The sequence below is a fragment of the Bufo bufo genome, chromosome 1 (assembly GCF_905171765.1).
Source record: "Bufo bufo chromosome 1, aBufBuf1.1, whole genome shotgun sequence".
Taxonomy (NCBI): Eukaryota; Metazoa; Chordata; class Amphibia; order Anura; family Bufonidae; genus Bufo; species Bufo bufo.
In genome coordinates, this window is record NC_053389.1 from 590,519,335 (window position 1) to 590,545,016 (window position 25,682).

General features: G+C 40.5%; 1 protein-coding gene across 1 annotated transcript; it reads left to right on the forward strand.

The window, feature by feature from the left end:
* The first annotated feature begins 24,154 nt into the window (after positions 1-24,154).
* On the forward strand, positions 24,155-24,902 carry UCN3 (urocortin 3). Its single transcript, XM_040413423.1, has one exon. It carries the CDS (start codon positions 24,155-24,157, stop codon positions 24,614-24,616), a length of 462 nt encoding a protein of 153 aa, XP_040269357.1. The 3' UTR covers positions 24,617-24,902.
* The last annotated feature ends 780 nt before the right edge of the window (positions 24,903-25,682 follow it).

The following is a 25,682-nucleotide window of genomic DNA, read 5'->3' on the forward strand; positions in this document are numbered from 1 at the left end:
GGGGGGGTCCGGTCCTCCGCGGCGGGCCTCCACCGATGCTTCGGTCACGTATCCGACACTATTCATGTATACTCTACATAGCCACGAACTCGCCCTTGCCCTACGAAAACACTTTGTAGCAATTAAGAATTAAAAAAAATAAAAAATAAAAAATGTATTAAATTAACTAGTTTTATATTTATTAATGTATATTTATATTTATGCATGTGCAATTGTTCGAATTAAAATTGTATAGGATGATAGTAAATTTTGGTGACAGCAATAAGTCTGAAGAAAACCGCATGAATACCGCGGGATAGATTGCGTTTTGTTGCAGATAATATACTATACAAATGGCGACAAATCGCATTGGACATCAAGATTGGAATATGCCTAATGCTAATTAAATTCGTTTTTCTGCATTATGTACTGCCTATATTGGGAGACAGCTGAATGACAAAAAGAAGTATATATAAATCTAATATGGAGAATAAAAGAAACTGTTGAAAAATAGGCGTTTCCAAAATCCACACCAGGTCTTGTGAAACAAGTCCAACTACACAGCAGATGATGGTTGTGTCATTATCTAAGACTATATAAAGAAGTTTAGAAGGGGGACTCATTACCACTGAGGAAGGGGTGATAACAGACCCAGAAACGCGTTTGGTGCTAGGATCCCCCCTGATGGACATTGACTTTCCGTGCTAAAGTATCATAGATACCCAGATCAACCGTGTCTCATTGCAGACCCTATGCGCATCTTAAAAGGACTTTTTTGAGGAGTACCATACCCTCATCTACAAATCAAGTCCAGCGCAGAAAAAGGAGCCTGTAATATCCATTGAGCGCCGGCTCTTATACTGACAGAGCGGCGCCCATGAGACAGAGAGGGGAACGAAACTCATATGCGATATCCCTGAACTCAAAGTACTGGCACAGCAGCGGAATAAAGTACTACAACTGAACAGTGAGTAAAGCGGGACGCCGCTGAATTAAATCACTGTATTGAACATCTGCGATTCTATTTCATTTGTGGAGGAGAAGCTATTTTTTGGGTCATTAATACCCTAAAGAATATAATATTTTTTCACTATACCCAAACTAAAAGTTGGATGAACATTTATTCAAAAAGACTTTTATCCCCGAACAATCAGAGGCGGTCCTATTTTAATTAATTTTTTAGACAAATAGGAATCTTGTTTTATTTATCCGGATTTTATGTTATGGTGTTTTAATAGTATTAAATGAATTGTGTATACAGTATGTTTCTATGTTCCATTGATAATAAATTGTGAGGTTCCTTTATTTTAGAGAGTGCCCAGTATCTTTTTACATTTGTACATTTTATCAAAGGAAGGGTGATTCCTTTTTACTGAGAGCACCTCTTCCATAGTCTGCTCCAAATCCAGTGCGTCACCTTTTTATATCTATGAAACAATAAAAGGCAACATGTGAAAGCATTTGCAGGATGATATACATCCCAAGACATGAGAAGTGGGCCCACTTTAAACTGTAGCTTCATCGTTTTTATATATTTTTTTAATGGTTTTATATATTTTTTCTCCCCACATTTCTATTATACTGAATGTATCCACACACTGACCCTGAGATAGGCAACCTTCTCTTCACATCTGCTGGAAGCATCCACTACTCAATACCCTTTTACTGGAGAAACGTAACCCGCGTTACATCCATGCTGGCAGACTACAATATTCAATATGTCTCTTCCTGCAGTGGAGGATTAGATGAGGAAGAGGAGTATTGAGTAGTGGACTTCTGTCTAAAAAAAAACATAGCAACTTATCAGAGTTCAGCTTTCATTTTCTAAGGCTACTTTCGCACTCGTGTTTTGTGCAGATCCGTCATGGACGGGTCCGTTCAGATAATACATCCCCATGCATCCGTTCTGAACGGATCTATTTGTATTATCTGTAACATAGCCAAGACGGAGGACGGACCATTTTCTATTGTGCCAGATTGCGTCAGAGAAAACGGATCCATCCCCATTGACTTACATTGTGTATCAGGACGGATCCGTTTGGCTCAGTTTTGTCAGACGGACACCAAAACGTTATGGTGTCCGCCTCCAAAGCGGAATGGAGACTGAACTGATGCAAACTGATGCATTCTGAGTGAATCCTTTTCCATTTAGAATGCAGTAGAATGCAAACTGATCCGTTTTAGACCGCTTGTGAGAGCCCTGAACGGATCTCACAAACGGAAAGGCAAAACGCGAGTGTGAAAGTAGCCTTAAACTGCTCTGGTAAAATGAAACTGTGCTGTGTTAGTTGCTATGGGAAGTAAACAGCTTTTTTTTCTCTTAGACAGCTTTGATAAATCCGTTCCACTAAATAATTTTCACATGTAAAACAGCACATTTATTAGGGAGATGAGAAGCAGACTTAGAATCTGTGACACGGCAGTTACAGATAGGGCTCATACACACAACATTTTTTTGGTCCACATCCGATCCGCATTATTTGCAGGCCGGATGCGGACCTATTCATTTCAATGGGGTCTCAAAAGACCACATTACAGAAAAGGATAGGACCAGCCATTCCGTTCCACAAAATGCGGAATGAGCACAGACGGTATCCGTGTTTTGCAGATCCGTAATTTGCGCACTGCAAAATAGTCATGTGCATGAGCCCTTAGCAGTATTTATGTCTGCTTCTGCCTGCCGCTGATTGGTTGAAGTAGTTATACCATGTGACTGCTCCAGCAGAGAAGATGTAAGTCTTTGACAACATGGCTTGCTATTTAGATATTAGTATGATTCTCTCTAAAGGAATTACACAATAATGAAGAAAGGTGAGGTGAAAAAGGTGAAAATCATGGAACTGCTCATTAGAACATAATGGTATTTAGTTGTTAGCAAGGTGATAAATATATGGCTTGTTTGGGAACCCTGGACATACTAGAAGGCTTGTTAGAGTTTAAGGAACACCTTTTATGTACATCTTCAGAGGCAATTTTTGTTTATGATTGCATTTAGCTCATTTTTGGCAAAAAATAATTTTTTCAATTGGCCTTTATTAAAAATATTTAGCAGTTCTGTCACAAAGGGTTCTGTTTTTCTAGCTGTGTGAATTATACTTTCACTTTCACTTTGTGGTGGTCATCTAATAAACCTTATCTCTAAACTACTAAGAGGTCATAAACAGTTATTTATGCCACATTAGTAACATAATAACATAATAACTGAGCTATAATGAGTGTTTATTATGTCAGAGAGCAGGGATAAGGAGTCTGTCATCTCCCCAAATGACGGAAAAGAGAGAAAATCCAGAGGGTGCTTCTAGAGCATCTCAGCTATGTACAGAAAAAAAGGCTTCATATTTTTAATAAAGACCAATTGAAAAAAATTATTTGTAGCTGAAAATGAGTACAATGCAATAATTTTAGCATTTGCAGTATAGGTCCTTAATCGGTGTAGGTCATCAATATCTGGTGAGTGGGGATCTGACTCCTGACAATTCCCACCTATTTGAAGAGGCCACAGAGCTCTTCCTAGGCAAGTGATGCCTCGTTCAACAATCATATGTCTTATGTGCACCTCAATCCCAAGCAAAGTTGCTATATTATACACGCTCTGTGCTAGTATGCTGTGAGGACGTTACAGCGCTCACCGGTGTGGCCTCTTCAAACAGCTGATCAGCAGGGAATCGGAACCCCCCAACCCCCACCTATGGACACCACATAGTAAAAAACATACTGTATATGCTAATTTCCCTTTGACAACTGCAATCTAAGTCTAATCCTATGGATGTTATTTGATAGTAGAATTTCTTTATGACGTATTAATACACATATTTAGTTGTCTGTTGTATTAAATACAATGTGACTTCCCGTCAAATAGTGAATAGGATGATAACAATACAGTGAGAGATAGAGGAATATGAACTCTGTACAATAACAGACATTATGTTAAATGTGACTGTGATATTTAGAGGCAACCTGATTATGATCTGCTCACATACATCTACACAGTAAATCAACTCAGGTGCCATACTTGGTAGGATTTATCAATAGGGCATACCTGTTTCATTGCAGTCGAATTATGATGCATTTTAAATTTGTAATTGAAGGCATTGCAGGGATTTGTAGGGGATATGCCTGAGAGATGTTTATATTCATGTTTAAAGGTAGAATTTTATATTAAAAACATAAAGCATGTGAACTGGCACATGACAACCTCCCTTATAATAGCTTGTGATCCAATTTGAAAGCTTACTCCATCATAATGTGACCAGGGACCATTATTTAAATGTGGAAGAAAAGTGGTTCAATCATCGGCAATAGGCTTGCTAGAGCGATGAGGGGGGGAGTTGCAATTTTTGCACAAGCCACTTTTTGTGAGCACTTTTTTTCCCATTGTCCACACCACTTTCTAATTCAGTGCAGCTTAGAATAATGGGTGCAGCTAGTGCATCCCATTGAGTTATTTTATGGGGATAAGAGAGGTATCACAACTTTTTTGTAGCACTCTAATCAGTTTTCAAAAATAAATTTTACATGGTTGGACAACCCCTTCTTAATGCAGACCCCAGATGAGACCCCAAAATAAATACGGACTCCCAGGCCAAAACCTAGAATTATTACAGACCTCCAGACCTGACCCTAAAATTCATACAGACCTCCAGACAGACCCCAAATTAATACAGATCTACAGCCAGACCCCAAAATGAATGTACTGCACCTCAGCCCCCAAATTCATACACACCAATTTAAACCCCAAATCAGCCCCCAAATTTACACAGGTATGAGATCTGGCTGGCACTCAGGCTTGTGGCAGTGCACGTGGAAGGGATGAGTTCCCAGTCTTTTTAGAAAACAGATGATCCTGGCATTTGCTTTCTTCAATATGTTTTTATTGTCAGAACATCAGTTGTTACATGGGATTCGCTTTGGGCCGTCCAGAGGCTTTGTCAATGGGATCATCTGTTTTCCCAAATTCACACAGACCCCAGATCAGACCCCAAAGTTATACAGACCTCACTTCAGACCCCAAATTTATACAGAGGCCAATTTTACATGGACCCCAGACCAGACTCCAAATTTATATAGACCCCTATATCAGACCACAAATCAGAGCCCAAATTTATAATGACCCCAGACCAGATCCCAATTCACACCGCTGATGACCCCTAAACCATCCACCCAACCCTTCTATCCCCTAAATGCAGACCTCAGAGCAGACAAAATAATTTTTTAATACTCACCTCTCATCTCCAACTTTTGGCGCTGCCACCACTCTGGCTCTTAAGCACAGAGGTGAGTAATGCCAGAGCATCGCTAGTGGTGACTACCCACAATGGAAGCGCTCATTAGTTAACAGGACCCTATAGAAGCGGTGCAGCTTCAGGGATCACTCATGGACCGAAGATAACTGCTTCCTTAGGCTCTATACACACGTCCATGGTATGTTGCGGACCCGCAAATTGCGGATCCGCAACACACCCGCCTGGCACCCCTATAGAAATGCCTATTCTTGTCCGCAGCTGCGGACAAGAATAGGACATGTTCTATCTTTTGAGGAGCTGCGGACCCAAAGATCGGGGCCGCGCTCCACAAATGCGGATGCCGACAGCACACTGTGTGCTGTCCGCATCCATTCCGTCCCCATAGAAAATTTGCGGACCCATTTTTCGGACGTGTGAATGGACCCTTAAGGGGCTGCATGCAGCCTGCAAGCCATATGTTTGAGACTCCTGGCCTGGGGTATTCATTTAGATGAGTTAGTTGTAAGAAATTTCAACTTGATGGATATGTATCTTTTTTAAGACTAAGGCTACGTTCACATCAGCATTAATGAAATCCAGCAGGCTGTTTTGGCACTGTTCGCTGTATCTGGCATAGCCAAATCAACTGGACCTCGCAATCTCAGTGCAGGGGAGCCATTCGGTACTCAGGAGCACGGCACTCCCAGAAAATAATGACTTAGATGCTGTGGTATATGGTATATGGACTGAATAAGAGATTATCACATTGTGCAATATTTTTTAATATAATTCTCTAGTCTCTTGGTAAAATTTTAGAGTCGTAATATTGTTGTTCCATAGAGTGTTTTCTAGGGTATGTGTCCAATATGATTTCATCAAATCAAGTCTGGTGACACCTTGGTGTAGATTATTCCTTATTTCTTTATACTAGCTAGTGTCACTTTTTTGATCATCTAATGCAGTCCTATAAATCCTGGAAAACAAATACAAGCAAATATAAGAAAAAAAGGATGGCACAAGTTTCAGGACAAAAACTTTAAAACCCTTTGCCTGAAGGTTTGTCATTAACATGGCTATTTATTCCCCGGATAAAAACCTAAAAAATCAATGAGGAAAATTGTTAGAATCTAAAATCTAAATTACAGGTATAATACTGTGGGGTATGGATGATACTGGAGGAAGACATTATAGGGACTGAGAAGAGAGAGGGCATATTAAGAAGTCATGCTTCAGAAGTGTATAATTCACAAGTTGAAATATTCATCTTTCATTTTTCAGTTTTCAGCTACAATGTGTGCTGGCCTTTATAAAAATTCCTGTAGTTTTGTATTGTGTTTAGAGCTTAATGAATGAATGAAGTGTTCTCTGCATCTACATAACTTCTGACAAGGTAATTGCCACATCATACTGAAGACTAAGAATTGAGATACTAAGTCACCTTGCAATCACATACAATGCCAAGGCACGTACGGCAAGACTATTCAGAATTTACACAGTTCTGCTTTATTTCAAATTCTAACTTACACATAAATTTTGTGATGGAACGTGCTTATTGAAACAATTTATTATCCGTAATAGACTATTTTAAAGCAGTATACTCAGATTAAAGGAATTGTCTTAGAGTAGAAAGTAATTTCCATGGAGCCGGGCATGGCATAAAATAAAATAAAAAACACCTGTTCAAAGTGTTTCAGGTCCATTGCCAAGCTCCTGTCTCCTGCTTGACTGGAAGTGTAATGTCCTGTCAACATGCACATCACCACTGGAGAACAACCAATGGCCTCAGTGATTATGTGTCAGGAATGGAACCGCTAAACCTCCATTGTCCACTGGAGACAGGAAACGGCTGGAGACTGGAACTCATTGCTGGGCCTGGAACACTATGAACCAGAGAATGTTTTTTTTAATGTTAAATTCTACACTATGTCTGGCCCCACGCACATTAGTTTCCACTCTTGGACATAAATACTGTCTTAAAACTCTCTAAAAGGGTTATTCCACCTGTGACGACAACATTTATTTACATAACAAAAAAGGCACAGTAACATTATATTATTATTATTAAAGGAGTTTTTTTATTTTTTCATTTTACTAAAGTTTTTATTTTGAAAAACATAAACACCTCATGAATGAAAAGGTGACTATAACATATTACATGTGCTTTAGGCAATATTCACTTGTTGGAGGGGTAACTTGGAGCTCTAAGACCCTAATTGAATATCTGTAAGGGTACGGCCATGGCAACTTAGACTGTGAGCTTTCAAACTAGACCAGGCCCTTCCCAAGATATGATGCGTTAAAGCAGCCCTCTCCTTCAGCCTAGAGAAGGAAAGGGGGACAGAGGGGGAGCTCACAACATGCTGGAGGAAAGGAAAAAAAATATATATAAAAAAAAATATATATATATACATTTGAAAGAATAAAGTTAACATGTTACTTATACCACAAATTGAACGCTGTAAAAATAAATCCTACAAAATGGTAAAATTGCTATTTTTTATCTTTCCTCCTAGAAATAAAATAATAAAAGTTATTTAATACACTATATGTACCCAAAAATGGTTCCTAAAATAAACTACAACTCGTCCCACAAAGTTTTATGTCTCATACAGCTTAATTGAAGAAAAAAATTTAAAAAGTTATGATTGCTAGAACACAGAGAAGGAAAAATTACTAAAATTTGTTATGTCACTAAGGGGTTAAAATGCACATCACCTTACTTCAGACATAAATTCAAAATCTACAATAAAAGAAAGTGACAGGGTTTTTTCCAATTTTAATGTGACTGTTAACCCCTTAAGGACTTGGCCCTAGTTCACCTTAAGGACTTGGCCATTTTTTGCAAATCTGACCAGTGTCACTTTAAGTGCTGATAACTTTAAAAGGCTTTGAATTATCCAGGCCATTCTGAGATTGTTTTTCGTCACATATTGTACTTCATGACACTGGTAAAATGAAGTAAAAAAAATTCATTTTTATTTATAAAAAAAAAAACATTTACCAAAAATTTGTAAAAAACTGCAAATTTCCAAGTTTCAATTTCTCTACTTCTTAATACATAGTAATACCTCCAAAAATAGTTATTACTTTACATTCCCCATATGTCTACTTCATGTTTGGATCATTTTGGGAATGATATTTTATCTTTTGGGGATGTTACAAGGCTTAGAAGTTTAGAAGCAAATCAAAAACCCAATTTTTAGGGACCAGTTCAGGTCTGATGTCACTTTGCGAGGCTTATATAATAGAAACCACCCAAAAATGACAAGGCAAGGGTTAACAGCCAAACCAAACTCAATATTTATGGCCCTGATTTTGTAGTTTACAGAAACACCCCATCTGTGGTCGTAAACTACTGTACGGGCACACGGCAGGGCGCAGAAGGAAAGGAATGTCATACGGTTTTTGGAAGGCAGATTTTGCTGGACTGTTTTTTTTTACACCATGTCCCATTTGAAGCCCCCCTGATGCACCCCTAGAGTAGAAACTCCATAAAAGTGACCCCATTTAAGAAACTACACCCCTCAAGGTATTCAAAACTGATTTTACAAACGTCGTTAACCCTTTAGGTGTTCCACAAGAATTAATGGAAAATAGAGATACAATTTCAAAATTTCACTTTTTTGGCAGATTTTCCATTTTAATAATTTTTTTCCAGTTACAAAGCAAGGGTTAACAGCCAAACCAAACTCTATATTTATGGCCCTGATTTTGTAGTTTACAGAAACACCCCATCTGTGGTAGAAAACTACTTGTACGGGCACACGGCAGGGCGCAGAAGGAAAGGAATGCCATATGGTTTTTGGAAGGCAGATTTTGCTGGACAGTTTTTTTTGACACCATGTCCCATTTGAAGCCCCCCTGATGCACCCCTAGAGTAGAAACTCCATAAAAGTGACCCCATTTAAGAAACTACACCACTCAAGGTATTAAAAACTGATTTTACAAATGTCTTTAACCCTTTAGGTGTTCACCAAGAATTAATGGAAAATAGAGATACAATTTCAAAATTTCACTTTTTTGGCAGATTTTCCATTTTAATCTATTTTTCCCAGTAACAAAGCAAGGGTTAACAGCCAAACCAAACTCTATATTTATGGCCCTGATTCTTTAGTTTACAGAATCACCCCATATGTGGTCGTAAACAGCTATACGGGCACACGGCAGGGCGCAGAAGGAAAGGAATGCCATACGGTTTCTGGAAGGCAGATTTTGCTGGACTGGTTTTTTTGACACCATGTCCCATTTGAAGCCCCCCTGATGCACCCCTAGAGTGGAAACTCCAAAAAAAGTGGCCCCATTTTAGAAACTACGGGAGTAAATGCGGCAGTATTGTTGGTACTAGTTTAGGGTACATATGATTTTTGGTTGCTCTATATTACACTTTTTGTGAGGCAAGATAACAAGAAATAGCTGTTTTGGCACCGTTTTTATTTTTGCTATTTACAAAATTCATCTGACAGGTTAGATCATGTGATATTTTTATAGACTAGGTTGTCACGAATACGGCGATACCTAATATGTATATTTTTTTATTTATGTAAGTTTTACACGATGATTTCTTTTTTGAAGCAAAAAAAAACATGTTTTAGTGTTTCCATAGTCTGAGAGACATAATTTTTTCAGTTTTTGGGCGATTACCTTGGGTAGGGTATGATTTTTGCGGGATGAGATGACGGTTTTATTGGCACTATATTGGGGTGTGTGTGACTTTTTGATCGCTTGCACTTTTTGTGATGTAAGGTGAAAAAAAAATGGTTCATTTAGCACAGTTTTTATTTAAATTTTTTTACGGTGTTCATCTGAGGGGTTAGGTCATGTGATATTTTTATAGAGCCGGTCGATACGGACGCGGAGATACTTAATATGTATACATTTTTTTTATTTATGGAAGTTTTACACAATAATTTCATTTTTGAAGCAAAAAAATAAAAAAAATCATGTTTTAGTGTTTCCATAGTCTGATAGCCATAATTTTTTCAGTTTTTGGGCGATTACCTTGGGTAGGGTATGATTTTTGCGGGATGAGATGACGGTTTTATTGGCACTATTTTGGGGTGCGTATGACTTTTTGATCGCTTGCTATCACACTTTTTGTGATGAAAGGTGAGAATTTTTTTTATTTAGCACAGTTTTTATTTTAAATTTTTGACGGTGTTCATCTGAGGGGTTAGGTCATGTGATATTTTTATAGAGCCGTTCGATGTGGACGCGGAGATATCTAATATGTATACTTTTTTTTATTTATGTAAGTTTTACACAATAATATCATTTTTGAAACAAAAAAAAAATCATGTTTTAGTGTCTCCATATTCTGAGAGACATAGTTTTTTCAGTTTTTGGGCGATTATCTTAAGTAGGGTCTCATTTTTTGCAGGATGAGATGACGGTTTGATTGGCACTATTTTGGGGTGCATATGACTTTTTGATCGCTTGCTCTTACACTTTTTGTGATGTAAGGTGACAAAGAATGGTTTATTTAGCACAGTTTTTATTTTTTATTTTTTACAGTGTTCATCTGAGGGGTTAGGTCATGTGACATTTTTATAAATCCGGTCGATACGAACGCGGCGATACCAAATATGTGTACTTTTTTTTAATTTATGTACGTTTTACACAATAACAGCTTTTTTAAAACAAAATAAATTATGTTTTAGTGTCTCCATATTTTTTGGGCGATTGTCTCAGGTAGGGGCTCATTATTTGCGGGATGAGGTGACGATTAGATTGGTACTATTTTGGTTGGCAAACGCCTTTTTGATCGCTTGCTGTTGTACTTTTTGTTATGTAAGGTGACAAAAAAATGGTTTATTTAGCACAGTTTTTATTTTATATTTTTACGGTATTCATCTGAGGGGTTAGGTCATGTGATATGTTTATAGAGCCGGTCGATACGGACGCGGCGATACCTAATATGTATACCTTTTTTTTTTCCCCTATTTTTTCCCTATTTTTTTTAACTTTATTTGGGGAAAATGACGTTTTTGTTTATTTTTACTTGAAACGTTTAATTTTTTTGGAGGAAAACTTTATTTTTTCACTTAATTTTTTTGTCCCACTTTAGGACTAGAACTTTTGGGGGTCTAATCCTTTACAATGCATTCCAACACTTCTGTATTGGAATGCATTGGCTGCATGAGTAATACAGTGTGTATTACTCATACAGCATCCGGCCTGTGAGATCCAGGGAACTGGATCTCACAGGCTCGTCGCCGGAAGGCAGCGCAGATGCCTGAGGAAGGCATCGCGCTGCCTTCCATGCTATCGGGTCCCCCCCACAGCCCCATGGGGACCCGATGGCACCACCGCCGCTGTTTATTTTTACTTGAAACCTTTAATTTTTTGGGGGGAAAACTTTATTTTTTTAACTTTTTTTCTCACCTAATTTTTTGTCCCACTTTGGGACTTGAACTTTTGGGGGTCTAATCCTTTACAATGCATTCCAATACTTCTGTATTGGAATGCATTGGCTGTATGAGTAATACAGTGTGTATTAGGCCTCTTTCACACGACCGTTGTGTGCACCCGTGGCCGTTGTGCAGTTTTCCGTTTTTTTTCGCGGACCCATTGACTTTCAATGGGTCCGTGGAAAAAACGGAAAATGCACCGTTTTGCAGCCGCATCCGAGATCCGTGTTTCCTGGCCGTGAAAAAAATATGACCTGTCCTATTTTTTTCACGGCCAGCGGTTCACGGACCCATTCAAGTCAATGGGTCCGTGAAAGAACACGGATGCACACAAGATTGGCATCCGTGTCCGTGATCCGTGGCCGTAGGTTACTTTTTATACAGACGGATCCGAAGATCCGTCTGCATAAAAGCTTTTTCATAGCTGAGTTTTCACTTCGTGAAAACTCAGAACCGACAGTATATTCTAACACAATACACTACAAACTGTGTACAAGACTGCCCCCTGCTGCCTGGCAGCACCCGATCTCTTACAGGGGGCCGTGATCAGCACAATTAACCCCTTCAGGTGCGGCACCTGAAGGGGTTAATTGTACTATCATATCCCCCTGTAAGAGATCAGGGCTGCCAGGCAGCAGGGGGCAGACCCTCCCCCCCTCCCCAGTTTGAATATCATTGGTGGCCAGTGCGGCCCCCCCCCCCTCTATTGTAATAATAGGTTGGTGGCCAGTGCGGCCCCCCCCCCTCCCTCTATTGTAATTATTCGTTGGTGGCACAGTGTGCGCCCCCCCTCCCTCCCTCTATTGTAATAATTCGTTGGTGGCACAGTGTGCGCCCCCCATCGCCCCCCCCCCCCTCCCTCTATAGCATTAACAACATTGGTGGCCAGTGTGCGGCCTCCCATCTCCCCCCCCCCCCCATCATTAGTGGCAGCGGAGTTCCGATCGGAGTCCCAGTTTAATCGCTGGGGCTCCGATCGGTAACCATGGCAACCAGGACGCTACTACAGTCCTGGTTGCCATGGTTACTTAGCAATAGTACAATAGTAGAAGATTCATACTTACCTGCTGGTGGCTGCTGCGATGTTCGTGTCCGGCCGGGAGCTCCACCTACTGGTAAGTGACAGGTCTGTGCGGCGCATTGCTAAATGAACTGTCACTTACCAGTAGGAGGAGCTCCCGGCCGGACACAGACATCGCAGCTCCCAGGTAAGTATGAATCTTTTACTATTGTACTATTGCTAGTAACCCGCTGCCACCAATGATCGGGGGGGGGGGGGAGATGGGAGGCCGCACACTGGCCACCAATGTTGTTAATGCTATAGAGGGAGGGGGGGCCGATGGGGGGCGCACACTGTGCCACCAACGAATTATTACAATAGAGGGAGGAAGGGGGGGGCGCACACTGTGCCACCAACGAATTATTACAATAGAGGGAGGAAGGGGGGGGGCCGCACTGGCCACCAATGATATTCAAACTGGGGAGGGGGGGAGGTCTGCCCCCTGCTGCCTGGCAGCCCTGATCTCTTACAGGGGGATATGATAGTACAATTAACCCCTTCAGGTGCGGCACCTGAGGGGTTAATTGTGCTGATCACGGCCTCCTGTAAGAGATCGGATGCTGCTAGGCAGCAGGGGGCAGTCATGTACACAGTTTGTAGTATATTCTAACTAGAAGCGTCCCCATCACCATGGGAACGCCTCTGTGTTAGAATATACTGTCGGAAATGAGGTTTCACGATCTAACTCATATCCGACAGTATATTCTAACATAGAGGCGTTCCCATGGTGATGGGGACGCTTCAAGTTAAAATATACCATCGGATTGGAGAAAACTCCGATCCGATGGTATAAAAGGGACTCCAGACTTTACATTGAAAGTCAATAGGGACGGATCCGTTTGAAATGGCACCATATTGTGTCAACGTCAAACGGATCCGTCCCCATTGACTTGCATTGTAATTCAGGACGGATCCGTTTGGCTCCGCACGGCCAGGCGGACACCAAAACGACTTTTTTTTCATGTCCGTGGATCCTCCAAAAATCAAGGAAGACCCACGGACGACAAAACGGTCACAGATCACGGAAAAACGGGACCCCGTTTTGCGGACCGTGAAAATATACTGTCGTGTGCAATAAGCCTTACTCATACAGCTTCCGGCCTGTGAGATCCAGGGGGCTGGATCTCACAGGCTCGTCACCGGAAGGCAGCGCAGATGCCTCAGGAAGGCATCGCGCTGCCTTCCATGCCATCGGGTCCCCCCCACAGCCCCATGGGGACCCGATGGCACCACCGCCGCCGTACCAGGTAAAAGCCGTAAACCGCAGGTCTGAATTGACCTGCGGTTTACGGCGATCACCGACACGGGGGGGTCACGGGACCCCCCCACGCATTTAGCCGAGGTGCCTGCTCAATGATTTGAGCAGGCACATTGTTCCGATCACCGCCCGCCGGGAGGCGGTGATCGAAACAACACATGACGTACCGGTACGTCATGGGTCCTTAAGGACTCGGGAACCATGCCGTACCGATACGTCATGGGTCCCTAAGGGGTTAAGAGGTTAAGATCAGGGCTGTGTGGGGTCATATCACTTCCAAGACTCCTTGTTCTCCTTTACGCTGAAGCAAGGGAGTACACAGATCTCATAAGGCCCCATAGCAAAACTTAGCATGACTTCCCTGCACCTAGTATCCCAGTATAGATGCATCAATAACTTCCAGGCAATGCAGAACATGTGCAATACACCCCAGTTTTCTGCCAAAGTTTACTTTTTTTTATCAAGTTGAAGAAATTTTAATTAATACAATCTGCAATTAAAAAAAGTTGCCTTTGGCCTCACCCACTTTATCCGACTTTTATGTTGGAAAAAGCTGAACAGGTGCTTCAAATATATGGCACTCATTTTGAACACCAGGATAGATCATCAGTATCTGACTGGTGAGGGTCCGATACCCAGGACACCATTCAGTTGTTTGAGAAGGCACTGGCGCTGTAAGTGGTGCAACCTTCTCTGTGCTCACCGAGCACCGCGCTGTACATTGTATAGTGGCTGTGCTTGGTATCGCGCTCAGCCCCATTCACTTCTATGGGGCTGAGCTGCACATAGGCTATGTGACCGATGAACATGTTGTCACTGGCCTAGGGAAAGCTGAGAGAAGGCCATGGCACTACTGCAAGCACCGATGCCTTTTTAAACAGACATACCCCCACCGATCAGATACTGAGGCATGGCTAGTATGGTCTTTTACTAGGCTGGTTTACACATGTAGCAACCATCCGAATAAAATACTATAAACCTGCAAAGACAAGGTATACCAAGGTTTCACTTTTATGGACAGATACAGATAAATATCACTATTGCCCTCTGATGATTGGCTTTACAGTATAATATAATTGTCTAAGGAAATCAAAGCATTCTAAAAATGGAAGCTATTACATTAATGCAATGGATCTAAATCTGCACAATTCATTTAATGCATAAATGTTAATTTATAGGACAAAACTAACTAGGTTACAGTGGCTCTACCAACCTAGAATTATGGTATAGGTGCACTCTCCACGACACACCCACTGTCAAATTAATAAAGAAATGAAAACATAGAGGTTGGAGTAGTCAGATGCGTATTTCTAAAAATATAGATATATTTTTATTAGCAAGAAAACATAAAAATGGATACAAAAATAAGAAAAAAGTAAAAAATTCGGATAAAAAGAAAATAAAACTAAAAAACCTTTTAAAGGGAAAAGTAGATCCCCATATATCATAGTGAGCTGTGCATTATACAGTGGTGATTCGCAGCCTCACAGTCAGTATTACTGTGAGGGTGTAAATCTACATATATTCAATAAAACCTTAATAATGGGCAAGAGGATATAAAGAAGACAGTCCTTATAATGACATATAAATGCCGTTAGTAGACAGAGAATAGATCACTCTATTTGATTTTTCTCCAGCTTCGATATGGTAACAATAATATAGTCACATAAATATAGGTAGATATCAGTTGTCCGCAATTTTCAGACACCAACTGAAGTACTGTTAGTATTTGCAAATACTGTATCAATATAATCTTTCTTTTGTTATTTGTACAGCTGGTATGTAGATGACAAATATCCAGTCTAGCATTTATAGTACCATGTCCTGAATTTGCGATCCCACTGATAGAAAAGTTGATACTTAGAGGTAGTTCATACGTCTTCTATAATAATGACATAGTATCAGTTGTATATAGTTTGTACATAATTGTAGCAGCTATTGTTAATACCGCATACACTGCTTTATATTGTTACAAACATTCTGTCTACATTACCACTCTTTGTGTCAGCTAGCCGTCTCTGCATCCGGAATGTGGCTGGTTTTGAATCACCACTGAGATGTGCTGGCTTGGCTTGTACAGCGCCCCACGTTGTGTCCAACGTGTTCGGGAAGTTGTTGCTTGATTCGGTAAAAAGGTAATGGTATATACACGGATCGACTTGAACCCCCTGTGCGCAGAGTGTTAGCGCAAACCTAGTCGGTCAATTCTATTGCGCTGTAGCGATCCTTTATATTAGAGTAAATGTTCAATTGCGATTTTGGTAGAAGTCACAATTGATATATCATGTTCTTCAATCCACTGCTTCAAAGGCAGCAGACGCGTTTCGGAGTTACAAACTCCTTCTTCAGTGGTGGAGCAGTGGCCATTTGCTTGCTGCGATTTAAAGGGTGATTTCTTAATTGGAGGAGAGATAATGTTTGTAATCCCCTTCCACCTAAAAACATGGGCTGGATTATGTCTATAGATGGGTCTCATGCTGATCCACCCAGCGTTTAACCACAGATATATACAGTTTCCTATATATATATATATATGGCTCTAAAACATAAATGAACTACCCCATAATGACATTTGGAGAAATCTCTAATAAAAATAACATAGAAATAAGAGCATGAGATTCTAAATAGAAGTAAAAAAAAAAAGCATCTGCGTTATTGATGCGTTTTTGATGCGTTTTCCTGTATTCTGTCCAAACTGAGGCTAATTTGATACATCTAAAAAGTTTGCACCAATTTAGTGCATATATATATATAGAAATATAAATATTAACCATAAAATAGTTCTGAACATGCATATATCACATGATAGCATATATGCTTGTTGAGAATCCCCTATTGTCTACCTAATACTATACCGTATTTTTCGCCCTATAAGACGCACCGGCCCATAAGACGCACCTACAGTAGGTTTTTGAGGAGGAAAATAAGAGAAAATATTTTTTTTAACCAAAAGGTGTGCTTTTGGTGGGTTTTGAACTAATGGTGGTCTGTGCATGACACTACTATGGGGGATCTGTGGATGGCACTGTTATGGGGGGGATCTGTGGGTGGCACTGTTATGGGGGGATCTGTGGATGGCATTGTTATGGGGGGATCTGAGGGGGGCACTGTTATGGGGGGATCTGAGGGGGGCACTGTTATGGGGGGAATCTGTGGATGGCACTGTTATGGGGGGGTGATCTGTGGATGGCACTGTTATGGGGGGCGTGATCTGTGGATGGCACTGTTAAGGGGGGTGATCTGTGGATGGCACTGTTATGGGGGGGTGATCTGTGGATGGCACTGTTATGGGGGGGTGATCTGTGGATGGCACTGTTATGGAGGGGGATCTGTGGATGGCACTGTTATGGGGGATGGATCTGTGGATGGCACTGCTATATACAGTCCTGATCAAAAGTTTAAGACCATAATTTAAATAATAAAATCATATTTAGCATGGCTGGATCTTAATAAGGTTCCAAGTAGAGCTTCAACATGCAACAAGAAGAAATGGGAGTGAGACAAAACATTTTTTGAGCATTCAATTTAATGAAAACAACGAATAAACTGAAACAGGCTGTTTTTCAGCTGATCAAAAGTTTAGGACCACACCTCCAAAAAAAAACTAAACCCCCCCAAAACAGAAATCCAACTTCCAAACATGAACTCAGTAATGAGTAGCTCCGCCGTTATTGTTTATCACTTCCAAAATTCGTTTTGGCATGCTTGATGCAAGCGTTTCTATGAGGTGAGTGGGAACATTTCTCCAAGTGGTGAAGACGGCCGCACGAAGGCCATCTACTGTCTGGAACAGTTGTCCATTTTTGTAAACTTCCCTTGCCATCCATCCCCAAAGGTTCTCAATTGGATTTAGATCAGGGGAACACGCAGGATGGGCCAAAAGAGTGATGCTATTCTCCTGTAAGAAGTCCCTTGTCCTGCGGGCATTGTGTACTGTAGTGTTGTCCTGTTGAAAAACCCAGTCGTTACCACACAGACGAGGGCCCTCAGTCATGAGGAATGCTCTCGGAAACATCTGGACATAGCCAGCGGCTGTTTGACGCCCCTGCACTTCCTGAAGCTCCATTGTTCCACTGAAGGAAAAAGCACCCCAGACTATTTTGGTGCCCCCTCCACTGTGGCGCGTAGAAAACATCTGAGGTGGGATCTGCTTGTCATGCCAGTAACGTTGGAAACCATCAGGACCATCAAGGTTAAATTTTTTCTCATCAGAGAATAAGACTTTCTTCCACCTTTGAATGTCCCATGTTTGGTGCTCTCTTGCAAAGTCCAAACGAGCAGTTCTGTGGCGTTCAAGGAGACGAGGTCTTTGAAGACATTTTTTGTTTTTGAAGCCCTTCAGTCTCAGATGCCGTCTGATGGTTATGGGGCTGCAGTCAGCACCAGTAAGGGCCTTAATTTGGGTCGAGGATCGTCCAGTGTCTTGACGGACAGCCAATTGGATCCTCCGGCTCAGTGCTGATTACATTTTTTTGGGTCTTCCACTTGACTTTTTTGTTCCATAACCCTCAGGATCATTTAAGAATTTAAGAAATTCCAAATGACTGTCTTACTGCGTCCCACCTCAGCAGCGATGGCGCGCTGTGAGAGACCCTGCTTATGCAGTTCAACAACCCGACCACGTTAAAAAAGGGAGAGTTTTTTTGCCTTTGCCATCACAACGTGTGACTACCTGACAGAAAATGACAATGAATCCACATCTTTGCACAGATTTGGCCTTTTAAAGGCATGTGGTCCTAAAGTTTTGATTAGCTGAAAAACAGCCTGTTTCAGTTTATTCGTTGTTTTCATTAAATTAAATGCTCAAAAAATGTTTTGTCTCACTCCCATTTCTTCTTGTTGCATGTTGAAGCTCTACTTGGAACCTTGTTAAGATCCAGCCATGCTAAATATGATTTTTTGCCATTTTTAAGTGGTCTTAAACTTTTGATCAGGACTGTAGGTGTCACCCACAGATCCCCCACCCCATAACAGTGCCATCCACATATCCCCCACCCCATAATAGTGGCATCCAGAGATCACCCCCCCATAACAGTGCCATCAACAGATCACCCCCCCCATAACAGTGCCATCCACAAATCTCCACCCCTCATAACAGTGCCATCCACATATCCCCCCACCCCATAATAGTGGCATCCACAGATGCCCCAATAACCTGTGGGAGGGGCCGGTGTCATGCAAATGCGGCGGGGCCGGTGCGGTCACTGTACTCCGGCTGTACTACAGGACATTTACTAAGTAGTACAGATGGGGTTGGGGATCGGAACTTCAATGAAAGCTATTATTATAAAATGTTTAGGCAATAAAGCAGTGAGTGAGTGGTGGGGCCGGAGTACAGTGACCGCACCGGCCCCGCCGCATTTGCATGACACCGGCCCCTCCTCCCTCCCCCGTCCAGCTGATACATCGCAGTCTGCAATGCTGCAGCATCGCAGACTGCGATGTAAAATGGCAGCATTCGCCCCATAAGACGCAGTTGCATTTTTCCTCCACTTTTGGGGGGAAAAAGTGCGTCTTATGGGGTGAAAAATATGGTATATTTCATAATATGAATTATTATATTATTTTTTAATCATTTGTATTTTCTACTTTTTTCTTTATATCTTTTTTATGTTTTTCTTTTCAGTTTTTTCTTTTTTATCTTTCTACCCTTTTCTTTTTCACTTTCTTTTTTGCTTTGTATTGTGGTCTATGTTAATTTTATTTTTCAGGTTTGTTAATAATTTTTTCTATAGTCTTATATTGTCCATGAAAAGGCAAAATGATACAGAGAATATCATCTTGTATTGTTTCCTTTTTAGCGGTCGTGAAAAAGTTTACTCTATCCATAGATTACAGGTGAAATCTATGGATAGAGTAAACTTTTTCATGACCGCTTAAGTACTTTGATCTCCTCTCCTGGGTAGTCCCCCATCCCCGAAACCTCCTACTGTCTCGATTAGGATCCCCACACCTGATAAATTAACATAGACCACAATACAAAGCAAAAAAGAAAGGAAGTAAAAAAGAAAAGGGTAGAAAGATAAAAAAGGAAAAACAGAAAAGAAAAACAGAAAAAAGATATAAATAAAAAATTTGAAAATACAAATGATGAAAAAAATAATATAATAATGCATATTATGAAATATATAGTATTAGGTAGACAATAGGGGATTCTCAACAGGCATATACAGTCAGGTCCATAAATATTGGGACATCAACACAATTCTAGCATTTTTGGCTCTATACACCACCACAATGGATTTGAAATTAAACGAACAAGATGTGCTTTAACTGCAGACTGTCAGCTTTAATTTGAAGGTATTTACATCCAAATCGGGTGAACGGTGTAGGAATTACAACAGTTTGCTTATGTGCCTCCCACTTTTTAAGGGACCAAAAGTAATGGGCCAATTGGCTTCTCAGCTGTTCCATGGCCAGGTGTGTGTTATTCCCTCATTATCCCAATTACAATGAGCAGATAAAAGGTCCAGAGTTCATTTCAAGTGTGCTATTTGTATTTGGAATCTGTTGCTGTCAACTCTCAAGATGAGATCCAAAGAGCTGTCACTATCAGTGAAGCAAGCCATCATTAGGCTGAAAATACAAAGCAAACCCATCAGAGAGATAGCAAAAACATTAGGCGTGGCCAAAACAACTGTTTGGAACATTCTTAAATGCAATACTAAAAGACCCGGAAGACCACGGAAAACAACTGTGGTGGATGACCGAAGAATTCTTTCCCTGGTGAAGAAAACACCCTTCACAACTGTTGTAATTCCTGCACCGTTCACCTGATTTGGATGTAAATACCCTCAAATTAAAGCTGACAGTCTGCAGTTAAAGCACATCTTGTTTGTGTTATTTCAAATCCATTGTGGTGGTGTATAGAGCCAAAAATGTTAGAATTGTGCGATGTCCCAATATTTATGGACCTGACTGTATGCTATCATGTGATGTAAACGCATCAAAAACGCATCAATAACGCAGATGCATTTTTTTTTACTTCTATTTAGAATCTCATGCTATTAATTCTATGTTATTTTATCTAGAGATTTCCCCAAATGTCATTATGGGGTAGTTCATTTATGTTTTAGAGTTTTATATATATATATATATATATATATATATAGGAAACCGTAGATCTGTGGTTAAAAGCTGTGTGGATCTGCATGAGACCTATCGATAGACATAATCCAGTCCATGTTTTTAGGTGGAAGGGAATTACAAACATTAACCCATCTCCAATTAAGAAATCACCCTTTAAATCGCAGCAAGCAAATGGCCACTGCTCACCACTGAAGAAGGAGTTTGTGACTCCGAAACGCGTCTGGTGCCTTTGAAGCAGTGGATTGAAGAACACCATACAGTATATCAATTGCGGCTTCTTCCAATATCGCAATTCAACATTCGCTCCAATAAAAGGAATCGCTACAGCACAATAAAAGGGACCGACTGAGTTTGCGCTAACACTCTGTGCACAGGAGGTTTAAGTCAAGCCGTGTACATACCATTACCTTGTGGCCGAATCAAGCAACAACTTCCCGAACACGTGGGACACTACGTGGGACGCTGTACAAGCCAAGCCAGCACATCTCAGCGGTGATTCAAACCTGGCCGCATCCCGGACGCAGAGACGCCTAGCTGACACAAAGAGTAGTAATGTAGACAGAATGTTTGTAACAATATAAAGCAGTGTATGCGGTATTAACAATAGCTGCTACAATTATGTACAAACTATATACACTCACCTAAAGAATTATTAGGAACACCTGTTCTATTTCTGATTAATGCAATTATCTAGTCAACCAATCACATGGCAGTTGATTCAATGCATTTAGGGGTGTGGTCCTGGTCAAGACAATCTCCTAAACTCCAAACTGAATGTCAGAATGGGAAAGAAAGGTGATTTAAGCAATTTTGAGCGTGGCATGGTTGTTGGTGCCAGACAGGCCGGTCTGAGTATTTCACAATCTGCTCAGTTACTGGGATTTTCACGCACAACCATTTCTAGGGTTTACAAAGAATGGTGTGAAAAGGGAAAAACATCCAGTATGCGGCAGTCCTGTTGGCAAAAATGCCTTGTGGATGCTAGAGGTCAGAGGAGAATGGGCCGACTGATTCAAGCTGATAGAAGAGCAACGTTGACTGAAATAACCACTCGTTACAACCGAGGTATGCAGCAAAGCATTTGTGAAGCCACAACACGCACAACCTTGAGGCGGATGGGCTACAACAGCAGAAGACCCCACCGGGTACCACTCATCTCCACTACAAATAGGAAAAAGAGGCTACAATTTGCATGAGCTCACCAAAATTGGACTGTTGAAGACTGGAAAAATGTTGCCTGGTCTGATGAGTCACGATTTCTGTTGAGACATTCAAATGGTAGAGTCCAAATTTGGCGTAAACAGAATGAGAACATGTATCCATCCTCTGATGGCTACTTCCAGCAGGATAATGCACCATGTCACAAAGCTCGAATCATTTCAAATTGGTTTCTTGAACATGACAATGAGTTCACTGTACTAAAATGGCCCCCACAGTCACCAGATCTCAACCCAATAGAGCATCTTTGGGATGTGGTGGAACGGGAGCTTCGTGCCCTGGATGTGCATCCCTCAAATCTCCATCAACTGCAAGATGCTATCCTATCAATATGGGCCAACATTTCTAAAGAATGCTATCAGCACCTTGTTGAATCAATGCCACGTAGAATTAAGGCAGTTCTGAAGGCAAAGGGGGTTCAACACCGTATTAGTATGGTGTTCCTAATAATTCTTTAGGTGAGTGTACAACTGATACTATGTCATTATTATAGAAGACGTATAAACTACCTCTAAGTATCAACTTTTCTATCAGTGGGATCGCAAATTCAGGACATGGTACTATAAATGCTAGACTGGATATTTGTCATCTACATACCAGCTGTACAAATAACAAAAGAAGGATTATATTGATACAGCATTTGCAAATACTAACAGTACTTCAGTGTGTCTGAAAATTGTGGACAACTGATATCTACATATATTTCTGTGACTATATTATTGTTACCATATCGAAGCTGGAGAAAAACCAAATAGAGTGATCTATTATCTGTCTACTAACGGCATTTATATGTCATTATAAGGACTGTCTTCTTTATATCCTCTTGCCCATTATTAAGGTTTTATTGAATATATGTAGATTTACACCCTCACAGTAATATTGACTGTGAGGCTGCAAATCACCACTGTATAAGGCTGATGCACAGCTCACTATGATATATGGGGATCTACTTTTCCTTTTAAAAGGTTTTTTAGTTTAATTTTCTTTTTATCCGAATTTTTAATTTTTTCTTATTTTTGTATCCATTTTTATGTTTTCTTGGTAATAAAAATATATCTATATTTTTATAAATACACATCTGACTACTCTATGCAACACCAGATAACCGAGTGCCCTCCAAATTATATATTCTCATAAATGTTAATTTACATTTCCTGTTACGAGTGAAGCACTTGTTAATTTATAGACGGCGACATCTGTTAACGATTGGATTGTCTGAACTCTTTTCAGAGTGCTAGGTAATTTCCCAAATTAGAAATGGATAAATTTAACTGATATAGAATATTTTCAATATTTTTCTATAGTCTTAAAGAGAACTTGTCAGCTCTCCAGGCTTTGTACTGTTAATGCGTGCATTCCTCATGAAATAACACTGCATCTTTTCTCATTAACTCAACGTTATTCCTCTGTTTTTCTATCTAAAAATGTATAAGTAATGTGACAACTGGATGTTACCATTAGGTGTGTCCCTACACAGTCTGACAATTTATAAATTTCTTGTGGGAAAAACTCAGAAACAGCACAACACTGAGTACCAGAAAAAAATTATCCTGAATTGTTATTTCATGAAGAATACAAGTATTAGTATAACAGACATGTCAGTGGAACTGACAGGTTCTCTTTAAAGGGGTTGTCCGCTATTTTACATTAGTGACCTATTAGATCAGCGGGGGTCCGATTGCCAGCACCCCCGCCGATCAGCTGTTTGAAGAGAACACATCACTCGTACGTCCCATTTACTTGAATAGGACGGAGCCATCCCATTGAAGTGAGTGAGACAGCAGAGTTGTAATTACACCTGCTCGCCTTTGACATTGCAGCAGAGAAGAAAAAAAAAAGCTAATTATATATTATGCATATGAATACATTCCTGCTGAATTAAAAATAAGTATTTTCATTTCCATAGGTGGATGGTGGAAGTATGCCACACACTAGGCTACTCCTGCTACTGCTCATACTGTGCATGGCCCAGTCAAGTCTCCACTATAACTTTTACAAAACAGAGTCGATTTTCAGCTGTCTTAAAGAAGTCCTTGAGGAAGCGAAAAGGAGAAGTTTAGAAGACAATACAGTTCTTAGCAAGAGGGGCTATGACTTTGGACCAAGGGATAATCTATTGTCTCAAGAAGAGGAGGAAGAAGAGGATGAGAAAGAGAAAAGGACATTCCCAGCTGCGCGGTATAGATATCTGTCACAGGCCCAGGTGAAGGGCAAGGTGTATCAAAACAAGGCAAAAAGTGACCGCCGGACCAAATTCACTCTTTCATTGGATGTACCTACTAATCTAATGAACATCCTGTTCGACATTGCAAAGGCTAAAAACATGAGAGCAAAGGCTGCAGCAAATGCCCAACTGATGGCCCAGATTGGTAGGCGAAAGTAAGGCTGGCTAGGCCGTGCATGGCTCACAAAGAGAGATAGATAAATTAGCACAGGACTTGTGTCAAGAAATCTCCTGTCCCACACATGGCCGAACCTTAGAACTTTGTACAGTACACTGCTATATTATGAGTCCTTCAAAGCTGCATTTACTTCCTACATGTCTATGCCCAAGGGGTGATATGTCACCCTCCTTGCCCTCTTTTATAATTCGTTTATAAAATTATTTTGTTCTATTTTGTTACATTTTCTCTATCTTTATCTCTTCCCAACTCTCTGAAATTTCTGTATTATGGCTTTATTGATGTCCTATGGATTTGACTATGTTTTTTTCCTCTTTTTACTATTTCCTTTATAGTTTCTGTTCCTTTACATAAAGATTTTAATGCACAAATTGAAAATTATTAAAAAAAAGTTTGCATCTTCTATTGTGATGTTTTTTTTAAATTAAAACAAATAATTTCTGAAACGTTCAAGATTTATGTGACTGGTCTTTTAAAGTTCTTTAAAAAAGAAGCCAGATAAACTAAAAATATACTAAAAATATAATACCGTACATGCTTCCTTAGCTGTAGACTATGATTTTCAGTACCATCAGGGAACAGTATCCAGTTGATAACTCGCCAAACACGTGCCAAAAGGACACGGCCTATGTTTGACCTATAGAACTGTATGGTTATTTCACAGGATAAGTCACTGACCCGACCCCCTGGACGTCCCATTGTGGCAGGGATCGGGTCAGTGACAGAATCTTTGTCCAAATACCTGGATTGGTTGTTGAGACCCTTACTCAAAAAATCACCCACTCATCTTGGCGACACCAACGACTTCCTCCTGGCACTGAAGGACTTCGGATGGCAGGAGGGCTGGAGTCTGGTCTCGCTTGATGTAGAGAGTTTGTATACTCGTATACCCCATAAATTGTGCATAGAGGCAGTCATGGACATTATGAGTAACACTGACAAAAGTGACATGTGCTGTCAATTTGTGAAGAAAGCTTTATGTTTCGTACTCTCCAACAATACATTTAAATTTGGCCAGCAGTGGTTCAGGCAGCTGCACGGCACGGC

Coding starts and splice junctions, on each gene's coding strand:
- UCN3 (XM_040413423.1), top strand. CDS start 24,155: ATGCCACACACTAGGCTACTCCTGCTACTGCTCATACTGTGCATGGCC.